A 14,706-nucleotide genomic window follows, 5' to 3' on the forward strand; every position below is an offset into this window, starting at 1 on the left:
CCCCCCCCCCGCCGTGTGCTCCGTCCTCCTCCCATCATGAACCCTCGGGGGAAAGCGGTGGAGAGGAAAACAAATTAAACTGAACTGTTTAGACAGACTCCCTTCCTCTCCACTAGCTCCAAGATTTATGAAGTACCTAATGTCAACGACATGGCCCCTTCCCCTTGCCGGACGGACCCTTCCCACCCCTGTCTACACTCAGAGGACAAGAGGCAGGACTGTTAGCTCCACTGATCGCAGATGCTCAAGCTTCTCCTTTGAGGGTCACTTCCGAAAGCTGTTTTCTGGGATGAACAAAGTACGCCTTCGCAGCTTCCTGCCTGACCCTTCCTCCAGCAAGTAGGTCACGTCGATGGCTGAAAACAGAACCAAAGAGGCTCATCAAACACCACCCTCCCACTCCTCATTCCAGATTTGAGTTCTAAGGAGGTCACAGGAGTCCACCGACTCCTTTTCCGACCTCGAAGCACCTCAGGCCTTCCTCCAGCCCCAGGAGAGAAGCTCTCCGGGGTGGGGTGGGGGGAGGCTCTCACTGCCCGCAGCCCCCTTCCCGGGATGGAGCCATGTGCAGGGCCCATCAAAGAACTATGACGTTTTCACAGAACACTTTCCATCCTGGCAATAATGGTAAGCTGTTCTTTTTCATTCCTTCCTCACTAATTTCCCCTTTATCTCAGACCCCGGACATGCGCCCCGATTCTTTACCATTTTTCCCAGGGATCTTTTCAAGGAGACTGAGTAAGATCTGGTTGAGTCGTTCCCGCTGGCTGTGCCGCCGCTCCTCAGGGCTACAGGCAGGCTGGGACTCCTGACTCATCTCCTCTCGTTTCTTTTCACCCTCGCTGACCTCAGCAAGGGCCCCCTCCCGTTCTGGTTCCTCCAGGCTGGGCACCTCATCGGCGGCTTGCTCCTGGCTGGCCAGAACCTCTTCAATCAAGGGCAGAGCATCATCCTCCTGGCCCAGGTCTTTTAGGGGTGGCTTTGGGCGCTCGGACTTCCAGGATGACCTGCCAGAGAGATATGGGCATTTTGACTAAGGCTGTTCAGGGCACTCAGGAGGGGAGCGGAGCGGAGGGGAGGAGAGGGACGGCACCTCAGGCTGGATTGAGATCCTGAGTCTAGCTCTTAGGAGCCTTGGCTCTGGTTATCACTGTATTATTATTTGCACAAATCACTACCTTTTTCTGAAATCTATTTTCTAATTATAAAACTCATGTTTCCTTCTTTCAGGAATCCATACACTGTCCCAGAGCTGGTCAAACTGCCTGGCTAGCCGCCAGAGAAGTATGATGCAACCTTGTGATGCCCACAGTCCAGCCACAGTTGAGAATCCGCATGGAGCCTGCCTTTCCCGACTCTGTCCTCACGTGCATCACTGAGGACTCTGCCCTCCCCGCCAGCCCCAGTATCAGTGCGGCCCGCCGCCCCCCACCCCAAAGGGAGACGGAAGGAAAGCCTTCACTGCTCCTTCTCTAAGAACAAGACTCTCACATACAAAACCAGCACAAGTAAAAGCTACGTGCCCGCCACGCTCAGTGAAAGCTCTGCTCTGAACAGCTACTTGACAGCAGGTCCTCGGCAGCGGTCCCAAGAACTGAGACACCTTGGGGTAATGTGAAAAGCTTGCAGAAATCTTAAAAAAGGAGACTTTCCTGAACCTGTCTAGAGTTCTGTTCCAAATCTTCTTGTCCTTCTGTTTCTACTCCTTGTTGAGTCTCCCTCCCTGCCCCCGACTAAAGCTCCATCAGCAGACCGTGCCCCTGACACCCAGTGCTTCCGAGTCACTGCCAGCACCACAGGCCACTGTCACCGAGTCCCCAGTCCTTGATGCTGGTTCTCCTGCTCCACTCAAGTTGGTGTCCAACCCCTTATATAAGGGCTCCCCTCACGTCCCCCAGGGCACTCACCGCCCTCCGTTCCTCTTGTAGTTGTCTGGGACATAATGAGGCTGAAAAGAAAGGGAAGTGGTAAGTGTGCTGCAGAAGCTGGCTCAGAGGAGCTGGGGAGCCAGGGAGGAAAACACAGGCTAGAGCCCTTCCGTGCTGGGTGGCTGTGTTTTAAGGGCAGAGGGTCCGTCCTTCTGTCAGTCTGTAAGGCCACGGTGGTTTTGGTGTCTTGTAAGCCTGCCCCCTGTAAGAGGGACGGGCTCCCATCCTAACGTTAAGTAGTGCAAGTTGGGGCTTTAAAGCTGACCTGTGAGCTGTTGCCCAAGCAAGCAAGACCAAAGAAGTCTAGATGAGAGGCAGGGCTTGGTGGTGTGCAGAGAGAATATAAAATAAATACTGTTTAGAGAAATCCAAAAACAATTATAGGAAAAACAGGGATATAAAGTTTGCTTTCTGGTTAGATGGTTTCTCAACATTCCAGGAAGATGGCCACAATTTTTGACAAGCCCACAGAAAGCAGCTTAGTCAAAGATGAGGAGCTTAGTCCAAAGTTTGATTAGCGCAAACGGACGGATGGATAGATGTCCAAAGCCTCTGTGGACTGATGACGGAACAAAAGACCTGGAGGAGTATGTTCACAACAATTTAAAGAAAAAGTGCACGGCAAAGGCAAGAAATGAAAATGTTAACAGTGATTATTTTCTGGGTAGTGGGATGACATGCAAATTTCTCTTCTTAATGCCTCTATACTTTTCACATTTTATATAACAATGGTGTCTTACATTTTAAATGCAGAGATATAAGGAAAAAGCCCTGAATTATTTTCACCAAAGTTTTCTCAGGGTTCTTGCTATTCTCTGCTTGCTTCTTAAAATTGTGGATATGAAAACACAACCAAAAACTACACTAGAGCTCCAGGGCCAAGACTGTAAAGAGGTGATAGAGAAAAGAAGAAAACCTGACTATAACATGGACATCAACAACTTGTTGAGAAACAGCCCATGCCAGGAAACGCAGAATCAATGTATTCATGCTGTTTAAAAATCCCAAACAGGGGTGCCTGGGTGGCTCAGTCAGTTGGGTGTCTGACTCTTGATCTCAGCTCAGGTCTTGATCCCTGGGTCGTGAGTTCAAGCCCTGTGTCAGGTTCCACGCTAGGCACAGAGCCTACTTTAAAAAAAAAAAAAAAAAATTCAAACTAAAGACAGATTCCTAGAGTTTGGGATGGACTAACAGGATGAAGCAGCAGAGAGCCTGGAGGTTCCTACCCTAGGAATTCCATGCATGAACTATATTGCGCTGACATGACAGGTAAGTGGAAGGAAACTTACTGAGAAATCTCTTTTGGGAGTGAGCTTCTTGGGGAAGTGGTCAAAGGCGTAGGGTTTGGTGCAGACAGGATAGCGGTTCCGGTGGATCTTGTAGAACAAGTGTGCGGACTTGTCAAGCCGATAGTCACAGATGTACACATCTTGCTCCTTCACTCCTTTGGGTCTCCCTAGGAGTTCAAATACTGTTAAAGAACTCTCCTGCCTTCCCCTGCTTCACCTCGAGCTCGAGCTGCCCAGAGATGAGCCCACACCACTGGGAGGGCAGTGGGACCCTGAAGAGGGGACACTGTAGCGATTCTGAGAGGCATCTGGTGATTGCAGAAGAAAGGAGAGACCCCAGACTGCAGCGCTGGAAAAGGAGAGAGGTGTGTGTGTGTATCTCAGAGTGTAAGGGCAGGTCACTGGCTGGGAAGGAACCAGACAGGCAGCTCACCCAAGTGCTGCAGGAATCTGTGAGGGAACACAGAGTGTGGTGACATTAGGAGAGAGGAAAGGATGAATGAGGGGAGCACATTTGGAAATAAGCACTTTATAACTGGGAGATGAAGTCCCCAGAATCATGGAGCCCCAAGCAGCCGATGCTTAAATGGAGTACATATTCTTCTGAACCATTTGCTACAACAGAGAAGGCGAGGCAGGCGAGCTCGCTAATGGTGACAACTAGGCATACTAAGCTTTCACTGTGAGCCCAAACTGGGCCACGCGCTTTGCAGAATACTTCATTTAATCTTCACAAAACACTATAATAGGTACTAATCCCTACTGCCAGTAGATTAGGTAACTTGCCCAAGGACACACAGGTAAAAAGTGGTGGGGCTGGAATTTGAAAATAGATTATCTGACTCCACAGCCTACACTGTTAACCATGGAGCTCAAAAAGCTAGTGTGCTTTTTGGGTTTGTTTAATGTCCAGAGTTGTTGATGGCCTTTGGGATTCTGGAATGGGTGGAAGAACATGCCTTGTGACAAATGCCGAATACACAGTACTAAGAAATGCTAATTAAAACAACAACAACAACAAAAAAACAACCAAAAAAACGGGGGGGGGGATTAACATTTATTATCAAGAAAAAAAATTAAAAAAGAAAAACAAAAAAGCGTTTATTGAGTACCAAGCGCTAGCTAAAAGAAAGAAAAAATACAGCTTTTTGAAGCTTCATAGCTAGCCTGGGAGACAGTAAGAATGGAGTGGCAATTGCAAATGAAGGAACAGGGGACAGGAGGTCATTTCTTTAGCAGCTCAGGTCACTTACCTTTACAATACGTATAAAGGTCCAGGACACAGCAGGTCCCCACCACAGCCTCCAAGGGAATGATCTCGTAGAGTGGCACCCGAAACAGCTCGTTGTGATAGAAGCGGCGGGACGGAGAGTGGTGGGTCTCGTGCGGGCGGAAGTAGTGGTGACCAAAGGCAAACCGTTCCTCTCTAAGGAAGAACGGGAGAGGTTCAGTCGACTGGCAAGATCCTAGGCAATATTCAGCTCTGTGCTGGAAGGGCAGAGCTGGAAGAAGAGAGAAGACCTCAACACGTACTTTTCATTCTTCCAAAGCTTCTCAATGCGGAAGATGTCCAGTTTGTCTCGGTTAATGTGCGACAACAGTCGGTAGGACTGGCGGACTGGGTGGCCGTCAGGCGTGCGCCGGCTATCCCGCATCAGGTACACGCAGTCGCCTAGGAAGGCACAGGACAAGTTAAATGATGCCTGCGTGAACTCTGTGAGATGTCCACTGGTCCGATCCAAGGTCTAAAACAAACAACAGATACAGAGCTACCACTGACAGTCTAACAGTGATGGTCATCAATTCTGGACTATGAGAATGGCACGAGGGAGGTCTTCCATCTCCTTCTCAGTCCTAAAATTAGCTTTATGACATCCTGGTCTCTCCAAATTAGTTTTATTTGGTGGAAGGGAAAATGTATAAAGTCCAAGGACACACAAACCTATACTGTCAACCCTTGAACAACATGGGTTTGAGCTGCACGGGTCGAAATATACACAGATTTTTTTTTTTTTTTTAAATGAATACAGTACAGTATTGTAGATGTAATGTAAAAAACCTTGTGATTTTCTTAACATTTTCTTTTCTCTAGCTTACTCCATTGTAAGCATGCAATATATCAATACATGTAACATACAAAATATGTGTTAATCGACTATTTATGTTACCAGTAAGGCTTGGTCAACAGTAGGCTATTAGTAGGTAAGTTTTTGGGGAGTCAAAAGTTGTATGTGGATTTTTGACTGTGTGGGGGGGTGGGGTTGGTGCCCCTAAAGCCTGCATTGTCCATGGGTCAACCATATTCAACTGCTATGTAAGGTCATGTGGTGACAATAACTATTATGCAGAGAGCAGACACTCCCACCACTCAGAAAGGGAGGGTCAGCTCCTGTGTACACACCTTGACGAAGCAGTAAGTCATCTCGGAGCAAACAGATGAAGTAGACACAGCCGGGCTGGGCATAGTGGGGCCGAGGAATCATGGGTACCTCCTGGTAAGAATGGAAAGCCAACAGATAAGGACTGGGACTACTACGCCCGCCTACTGAGCTCCATTCAAGAGGAAAAGAACTCAAACCTAGAATTCGCAACCAATTTAAGACTTACTGTTTAGTCATTTCAACACAACACACATGTACACAAAAATGAAAGCAGCTGGAGTTGAGTTGGGAAAGTGAAGGCAGAAAATAAAACTGATAGGCCAAGTACCCCAAACTAACTGTATGAAGCACTAATCATATGGCTGCTCTTGCACCCCCTGGGGAGCATGAAAATGTGTGAGGGGGACAGTGACTGTCACAAGGACTCAGGGAAGCACTAGCATTTAGTGCCCGAGGCCCAGGGATACCAGACATTCCGCAGCACATCCCTCAGAGCACAGAAATGTCCGCTCAAAATGACAACACTGCTGTTAAGAAATACTGTGTAAAACACTTCCCTTTATAGAGAAGACCTGCTCGAGATCACGCGTGTAAACACAGCAGAACCAGGACAAAAACCCATTTAGTAACTTGGGCAAGTTACCCAACCCACTGTCTCTCCTGGAAAGTGGGCCTAAGACTAACCTGTATACTCAAGTTCTGGGCTTCACAAGTACTTCTTTCATGGATAGTTGACAGTGTTTATATAGTATCATTCCTTCCACAGGTTTCTAAGTATTTTACTTCCCCTTTGACCACACACTTGAGAAACGAAAGGGCAGAATTATTACCCTAGTGTAAAGTGTAAGAAACTAAGGCCCAGAGAGGCTGAGTGACTTATCAAAGGAAATTCAGTGCACCAGGAGCAGGGCAGATAAGAGACCATGTACATCTCCTACTTGTAGACCCCAGTATCACCAGAGGGCAGCTTACTCTGTCCACAGGCCTTGGGTCACACTGCTCACAAAGGTAGTGCTCCACGTCTGAGTTCACGCCCATACAGTCACAGTGCTGCCACACCTGCGGGGAGAAGAGTGCAGTTGGGAGGGGGGACTCAGACTTACTGAGAGAAGTGCTGGGGGCTAAGAACAACAAAAAATTAGCAGTAGGACAGGGCAAAGTCAAACAGAACTAAGGGATAAGTGGGTGAGTGAGAAATTAGAGACAGATGGCTTAAAATAGGGGGAAAAGAAGAGCCTGTCTGAACGCAGGTACACTGACTGGTCCACACTACATTCATGTGGGAAAGGAAACGAGCTGGACAGAGAACGGGAGGATGAACGAATACAGCGCCACACGGTGCTTACGAAGTGGCACACACCAGCGACCAGGCCGTGTGGAGGCCTTAGTTACACCACGCTTCTCTGGGCTGTTGCCTAATTCCAGCCTCCTGACCGCCCTGGCTGCCCTGCCCCTCTTGGCTCCACTTCCCATTCAGTGAGGTAGCAGGTTCAGACACTCCTGCACCAGGAGCTCGGCCGGCGCGCTGTGCGTGCCCGCATCAATGCTACGGGATGCAGCACCGCGACGCGGCTCTGGCGTAAAGCCCGGTCCTGCACAGGAACATGCTTCTCGCTCCAGATGCCGTGAGGTGCGTGCAGCGGGGAAGTGGGCAGGGAGAAAGACAGGTGGGAAAGAAACGAGAGGGGAACACGCCAGAGGTATGAAACAAGAGAAAGGCAATCTGGCGCACAGTGAGGGGTGAGAGCTAAAGTTCCTAAACCTGCAAGCCAAGCCTGGAGGCCTTGTCAAAGGTGGCCGCCATGCCCCTGAGGAGCAGGCCTGTGCCCCGCTCGGGCCTCACCATGCACTTGTCGCACTGGATCATGAGGCCTTCATCCTTGTGCAGGCCGCAGACACAGCGGATCACATCGTCGTCCTTCTCGTGCACGTTCTCCTTCTCGGAGACTGACGTCTCGCTGCTGTCGGCCTCACTTGCTGTCTCTCCCACAATCTCATCAATCTGAGCTGATGCCTCGTGCCTGGCATTGTAGTAGGTCTTCCGTAGGCGGCAAACATCTCTCCCAATTGGGGATTTACGCCCATAGTACTTCTGAAGAAACCAGGAAAAAGAAATCCTGTTTGGTCTTCTCAACGTGGCTTAAAAATATACCTGAAGAGGGGCGCCTGGCCGGCTCAGTCAATGGAGCCATGACTCTTGATCTCAGGGTGGTGAGTTTGAGCCCCATGGTGGGGGTAGAGCTTACTTCAAACACACACCCACCCACCCACACCCACACCCACACACAGGAGGAAGCAGGAGGATTTTCATTGTTCTCCTGTTTTGGTTAACAGATTTTCAATACCAGCAAATATCAACTAACATGAATAAAAATTAGAATCTGCATGATGGTGTCCCATTTGCTCTGCTGCTGTCATTCAACTTAGCCACAGGCCTTACTGTCCTCAGCTCAGACACCCAGTGAGCATGGAACAGGAGTCACTCTCACAGGTGTGGTGTGTGGGACATCTGCACTTACTCTGTCTGGCAGATGCTGGGGATAGAGCTAAAGCTTGGGATATGGAAGCTGGTTTCAGTAGAAAACATGTTTTAATTCAGGACTGATCTAATTCTTCTCCTACTTGTCTGTTTTTCTCTCGTTTCTGTCCTCACCTTCCTTTATCTTATAGCCCCTTTTGTCCTTCATATTCCTCTCCAAGGTATTTCAAAATCACTGGAAAACTTCCTCTTTTTTAAGATTTTACTTATTCATTTGAGACACATAGAGAGAGAGAGCATGAGCAGGGGGAGAGGCAGAGGGAGAGGGAGAAGCAGGCTCCCTGCTGAGCCAGGAGCCCGATGTGGGGCTCAATCCCAGGACCCCGGGATCATGACTCAAGCCGAAGGCAGATGCTTAACCATCTGAGCCGCCCAGGCGCCCCAAAACTTCCTCTTTTCTATGTACCATACAATATTCAATCTTCTCCTTTAAATCAGCTCAAGGTCGGGGCACCTGGGTGGCTCAGTCGTTAGGCGTCTGCCTTCGGCTCAGGTCATGATCCCAGGGTCCTGGGATCGAGCCCCACATCGGGCTCCCTGCTCTGCGGGAAGCCTGCTTCTCCTTCTCCCTCTGCCTCTCTCCCTGCTCATGCTCTCTCTCTCTGTCTCTGTGTCTCAAATGAATAAATAAAAAATCTTTTAAAAAAAAATAAATAAAAATAAAATATATATACAGTGAGGGGCGCCTGGGTGGCTCAGTCGTTAAGCGTCTGCCTTCGGCTCAGGTCATGATTCCAGGGTCCTGGGATCGAGCCCCACATCGGGCTCCCCGCCCGGCGGGAAGCCTGCTTCTCCCTCTCCCACTCCCCCTGCTTGTGTTCCCTCTCTCGCTGTGCCTCTCTCTGTCAAAAAATAAAAAATCTTTAAAAAAAAATCAGTTCAAGGTCACCTTCTCATCAATGAGCTTCACTTAATCTACCGCCCATTAACCTAACCCCCCTCAATTCCATCCTTCAGATTTATTTCTACTTACTATACATAATTCTGTGTATTTCACATGTATTTATTGTCTTGAGGAAAGAAACTACAGATATGACTTAAGTATGGTAAAATGTATTTTGTAAATACAAAGGTTCAATACTAAATTAGGTTGTTTTCCCCCAAGATTTATCCATTCAACTAGAGAGTGAGTGGGAGAGTGTGGGTGTGCGCATGCACGTGGCCCCAATGTGGGACTCATGACCCTGAGATCACGACCTGAGCTGAAACCAAGAGCCGGATGCTGAACTGAGTCACCCAGGCATCCCCTATATTAGGTTTTTACAAAAATTTCTTTTTAGGTAGTATAATTTAACCTTTCATTCTAGTCATATCAGTATCTTTATTATATAAGATTCCACAATATTTAGTACACCTAATCCTTACACAAAGGGTGCCCAATAAAAACTGTTGCCTTTTAGGGCACCTGGGTGGCTCAGTCGGTTAAGCATCTGCCTTCAGATCAGGTCATGATCCCAGGGTCCTGGGATTGAGTCCCATATCAGGCTCTCTGCTCAGCAGGGAGCCTGCTTCTCCCTCTCCCTCTGCCTCTCCCCCTGCTTGTGCTCTCTCTCTCAAATAAATGAATAAAATCTTTTTTCTTTTTTTTAAAGATTTTATTTATTTATTTGACAGAGAGAGACACAGCGAGAGAGGGAACACAAGCGGGGTGCGGGGGGAGGGTGGTGGTGGGAGAGGGAGAAGCAGGCGTTCCGCAGAGCAGAGAGCCCAACGCGGGGCTCAATCCTAGGACCCTGGGATCATGACCTGAGCCGAAGGCAGTCGCTTAACGACTGAGCCACCCAGGTGCCCCTGAATAAAATCTTAAAAAAAAATTGTTGCCTTTCTTAGCCAGAAATATAAAGGTTGATAGAAGGTAAAAATCTTAAGCTTCTAGAACAGTGCCCTTCAAAACAAACTTTAAAAAAAAAAATTGATTTTAAAAAAGGTTTTATTTATTTGCGAGAGAGAGCATGAGCAGGGGGAGTGGCAGGCAGAGGTAGAAGCAGACTCCCGGCAGAGCAGGAAGCCCAACGTGGGGCTCGATCCCAGGACCCTGGGATCATGACCTGAGCCGAGGGCAGACGCTGAACGAACTGAGCCATCCAGGTGTCCTTTTTTAAAGTTTTTATTTAAATTCTAGTTAACCTATAGTGTAATATTGGTTTCAGGAGAATTCAGTGATTCATCACTTATGTATGTCACCCAGTGCTCAACACGACAAGGGCCCTCCTTAATGTCCACCCCCGCCTAGCCCACGTCCCATCTGTCTAGCCAACCCCCCGTCTAGTCCATCCCCTGCCCAGCTCCCCCTCAAAACAAACTTCTTAAATCCGTGTTTTAAGTCGGTGTAAGTACCTCAGCATTCCGAAACACCTTGAGCATGTCAGCATCAAAGGCCTCCACAGTCTTGTAATGGCCAGTGAGGATCTGCCTCTCTATGGTGGCCAGGTCCAGGGGCTCGGAGATCTTCTCATAGTAATCAGCATTCCTGGAGCAGAAAGCCAGGCTGTCAATCTGGCACACTTGGCACTGACTGAAAATTCACAGGATTCCCACATTTGTGAACTTACTTTTTCTTTGGGGGGAGGTTCAGAAGGGGTGCTGCCAGAGCTTGTCGGGAAGAATCTGCAAAAGAAAACAAGGTTTAGAAGGACTATGTGATGATACGAGAGAGGCAAGTACTAACTCCTCACTGAAAATGTAGAAGCCCCCAAATTAGAAGTTAGGGGAAAAAAAAAAAAATCTAAGCTTTTTTGAGGCCCGACCATGAAATGTACAGGACTTTTCAGAAATGTGGGTACTCAGAGGCAGGGAAGATACTTTCAGGATGACCCAGAATATGAATAGCGACAGATGGGAAATTACTGAAGCGGCGAGGCTGCTGAGGACAATTCCCTGCTCTACAAGTTTTACGAAAGCAAAGAATGTCTTATCCAAATAGTACCTTCTAGTTCTTGTTAATGGACCACAGTTAATATTATTCTGTTGGTTTGGATTCAATTAAACTCCAGATAATGAATAACTTAGTACTGTAAATATTTTCTGGAATCCATTTTCTTATAACACAGTTACTTTATATTATGAAAACAATTCAGGCTGTGGGGCTACTTGCTACCTTACCTACTTTCATTTAAAAAATTCAATTTTATGGGGCTCCTGGGTGGCTCAGTCGATTAAGCCTCTGACTCTTAATTTCAGCTCGGGTCAAGATTTCAAGGTTGTGAGATCGAGCCTTGTGTGGGCTCTGCGCTCAGTGCAGAGTCTGCTTAAGATTCTCTCTCTCCCTCTGCTCATCCCCCCGCTCGTGAGCTCTCTCAAATAAATAAATAAATAAAATCTTTAAAAACATTCTAATTTTTTTTTTTCAAAGATTTTATTTATTTATTTGAGAGAGAGAATGAGATAGAGAGAGCATGAGAGGGGGGAGGGTCAGAGGGAGAAGCAGACTCCCTGCTGAGCAGGGAGCCCGATGCGGGACTCGATCCCGGGACTCCAGGATCATGACCTGAGCCAAAGGCAGTCACTTAACCAACTGAGCCACCCAGGCGCCCAAACATTCTAATTTTTTATTGAAGTATAGTTAACATACAATGTTATATTAATTTCAGGTGCACAACACCGTGATCTGACAATTCTGTATATTATTCCACGCTCACCACGATAAGTGCAGTCACCATCTGTCACCACACACAGTTATTACAGTATTATGGACTACACTCCCTATGCTGTACTCTTCATCTCTGTGGCTTATTTGTTTTGTGACTGCAAGTCTCTTAATCCCCTTTATCTATTTCACCCATCCCCTCCAGCAACCACCAGTTTGTTCTCTGTATTTAAGAATCTTTTTGCTCGGGCGCCTGGGTGGCTCAGTTGGTTAAGCGACTGCCTTTGGCTCAGGTCATGATCCTGGAGTCCCGGGATCGAGTCCCGCATCGGGCTCCCTGCTCGGCAGGGAGTCTGCTTCTCCCTCTGACCCTCCTCCCTCTCATGCTCTCTGTCTCTCATTCTCTCTGTCTCAAATAAATAAATAAAATCTTTAAAAAAAAAAAAAAGAATCTTTTTGCTCATTTTGCTTTTTAGATTCCACATACAAGTGAAATCACACGGTATTTGTCTGACTTATTTCACTAAGCATAATGCCCTGTAGGTCCATCCATGTTAGAAATGGCAAGATTTCCTTCTTTTTCATGGCCAAGTAATATTCCATTGCATGTATATACCACCTATTCATTTATGAATGGACACGTGGGCTGCTTCCGTATCTTGGCTATTCTAAATAATGCTGCAAAAAACACCGGGGTGCATGTATCTTTTTGAATTAATACTTTCATTTTCTTTGGGTAATACCCAGTAGTGTGATTACTGAGTCATACAGTACTTCTACCTATTTATTTTTAATTTTTTTGTATTCCTGTCTTTTCTTTTCTTTTTTCTTAAAAGGTTTATTTATTGGGGCGCCTGAGTGGCTCAGTTGGTTAAGCGTCTGCCTTTGGCTCAGGTCATGATCCCAGGGTGCTGGGATCGAGCCCTGCATCGGGCTCCCTGCTCGGTGGGAAGCCTGCTTCTCCCTCTCCCACTCCCCCTGCTTGTGCTCCTGCTCTCGCTACCTTTTTCTCTCTGTTAAATAAATAAATAAATAAAATCTTAAAAAAAAAATAAAGTTGGGGCTCCTGGGTGGCTCAGTCAGTTAAGCGTCTGCCTTCGGCTCAGGTCATGATCCCAGGGTCCTGGGATCGAGCCCCACATCGGGCTCCCTGCTCCGCGGGAAGCCTGCTTCTCCCTCTCCCTCTGCCCCTCCCTCTGCTCATGCTCTCTCTGTCAAATAAATTAACCAAATCTTAAAAATATAAAAGAGACTTATTTATTTGAGAGAGAGAGAGTGAAGGGAGTATGGGGGGGGGGTGGAGGCGGGGCAGGGAGAGACAGAGGGAGAGGGAGAGAGAGAATCCCAAGCAGACTCTTTGCTGAACGTGTAGCCTGACTCGGGGCTCGATCTCACAACCCAGAGATCAAAACATCGTGACCTGAGCAGAAACCAAGAGTCAGATGCTCAACCGACTGAGTCACCCAGGTGTCCCTCCATCTTTATTTTTTTTTTCTTTAAAGATTTTATTTATTTGTCAGAGGATAGAGAGAGAGAGAGAGAGAGAGAGAGCAAGCACAAACAGGGGGAGCGGCAGGCAGAGGGAGAAGGAGGCTCCTTGATGAGCAAGGAGCCCGATGCAGAAATTGATCGCAGGACCCTGGGATCATGACCTTCCATCTTTAATTTTTTGAGGAACCTTCACAGGCTACCTTACTTTCTAGGTGAGAGAAAAAGCCTGTTATTTCATGCCCAGAATGTAGGGACATGTAGACATACCGGCTGCAGTTTCACATTGTATCAGATGGGCCTGGGTGGCAATGGGGAGCGTGACTTTTTCAGGATGGAAAGAGATCAGGTGCCACAAGACTTTACATATTAGGACAGGCTAGTTCCCCCTTTCTTCTCTATACCTTAGGTTAACAAAACTGCAAAGAGCCATTAAAGTACAGAGATAAAAAGTAGACAGAGAAAGAAAAGGGAAGGGAAACCAAATTACTCAGAATTTAGGGAGAGGGAGGGAGAGATAGGCCAAACCTGAGGGCAAAAGGCTGCAATTATTTGTAAAAATCTCTCATTTTAAACATCTCCAAATTTCCTGGTCAGAAAAAGTCACATACATTACACTACCTACCCCAAATTAAAAACTCTCCTTCCCCATCATCACCCACAACACATACTCTAAAGATATCTTGTAAGAGGAAAGAGTGGTGATAAAGGTGTCTGCATGAAAATGCTTTAAAAGCTCAGTCAGTGGGGCATGTGACTCTTGATCTCAGGGTTGTAAGTTCAAGCCCCACACAGGGTGTAGAGATTACTTAAAAAAAAAAAAAAAAGGTTAAGAAACACTGAAATCGTATGTTCATTAACACCCTTTTCCTTAAATTGCAAATTCACTGCCTCATTCAGGAAAATTACATCCAAGACAGAGACCTGTTCTTTGTATCCTATAGCTAAAAAATGTGATTTCTAAATATAGTACTTAACTATGGTAAAATTCCAACAAATACCAAAGATTGACATAGAAGATCAAGGGATTTAGATTCTGTCCACACTCCCCGAAGACTGAAACCAGTCCTATAAATTCTACACTCTGACAAAAGGAAGGACTAAGTAAACCTCCTAAACCCCTCGCCCTGAACCATCCGTCGTTCTCAGTCTTGGGTGTCTCGGGTGAGGGTGAGTGGCAGGATTTTTACAGAAAGCTGAGGAGAAAGCCTTTGGGGTGAGTGTGGCCACCTTTGTAGGAGATGATGCCATCACAGATCTCTTTGAAGATTTGGGCGAGGCGGGCTGCACGTGCCACCTCAATATTTTCCTCTGCTGCTGCCAGCCGTCTTGTTCGAACTGACCGCGCCGTCTGCAGGGCGGAGAACTGGGTCATGAAGACGTCTGCAAAGATACAGTGGAAATCAGTTCTGGGAAAAGAGAGCACTGTGTGGCCTCTCCTCCCCCATGGACTCTTGCCATTTGCTCAATTTTCCTTGAAGTGATTCAGCAGATT

The 14,706-nt window shown here is 47.2% G+C and overlaps 1 protein-coding gene across 2 annotated transcripts in view; it reads right to left on the bottom strand.

The window, feature by feature from the left end:
- Positions 1 to 14,706, bottom strand: part of ASH1L (ASH1 like histone lysine methyltransferase) — a 166,395-nt gene continuing 151,689 nt past the window's right edge. For both annotated transcript variants that reach the window (XM_021682126.2, XM_044915859.1), the window contains exons 16-27: positions 14,442 to 14,594; positions 10,690 to 10,744; positions 10,475 to 10,607; positions 7,442 to 7,690; positions 6,571 to 6,657; positions 5,619 to 5,709; positions 4,751 to 4,889; positions 4,471 to 4,643; positions 3,218 to 3,384; positions 1,908 to 1,948; positions 706 to 1,007; positions 1 to 356 (exon numbers count right to left, since the gene is read on the bottom strand). In XM_021682126.2, coding sequence (XP_021537801.1) covers positions 265 to 356; positions 706 to 1,007; positions 1,908 to 1,948; positions 3,218 to 3,384; positions 4,471 to 4,643; positions 4,751 to 4,889; positions 5,619 to 5,709; positions 6,571 to 6,657; positions 7,442 to 7,690; positions 10,475 to 10,607; positions 10,690 to 10,744; positions 14,442 to 14,594 — 1,682 coding nt within the window. In that variant the 3' untranslated portion in view covers positions 1 to 264. The remainder of the gene's footprint in view (positions 357 to 705; positions 1,008 to 1,907; positions 1,949 to 3,217; positions 3,385 to 4,470; positions 4,644 to 4,750; positions 4,890 to 5,618; positions 5,710 to 6,570; positions 6,658 to 7,441; positions 7,691 to 10,474; positions 10,608 to 10,689; positions 10,745 to 14,441; positions 14,595 to 14,706) is intronic.

This window comes from Neomonachus schauinslandi, chromosome 6 (genome assembly GCF_002201575.2).
Source record: "Neomonachus schauinslandi chromosome 6, ASM220157v2, whole genome shotgun sequence".
Taxonomy (NCBI): domain Eukaryota; kingdom Metazoa; phylum Chordata; class Mammalia; order Carnivora; family Phocidae; genus Neomonachus; species Neomonachus schauinslandi.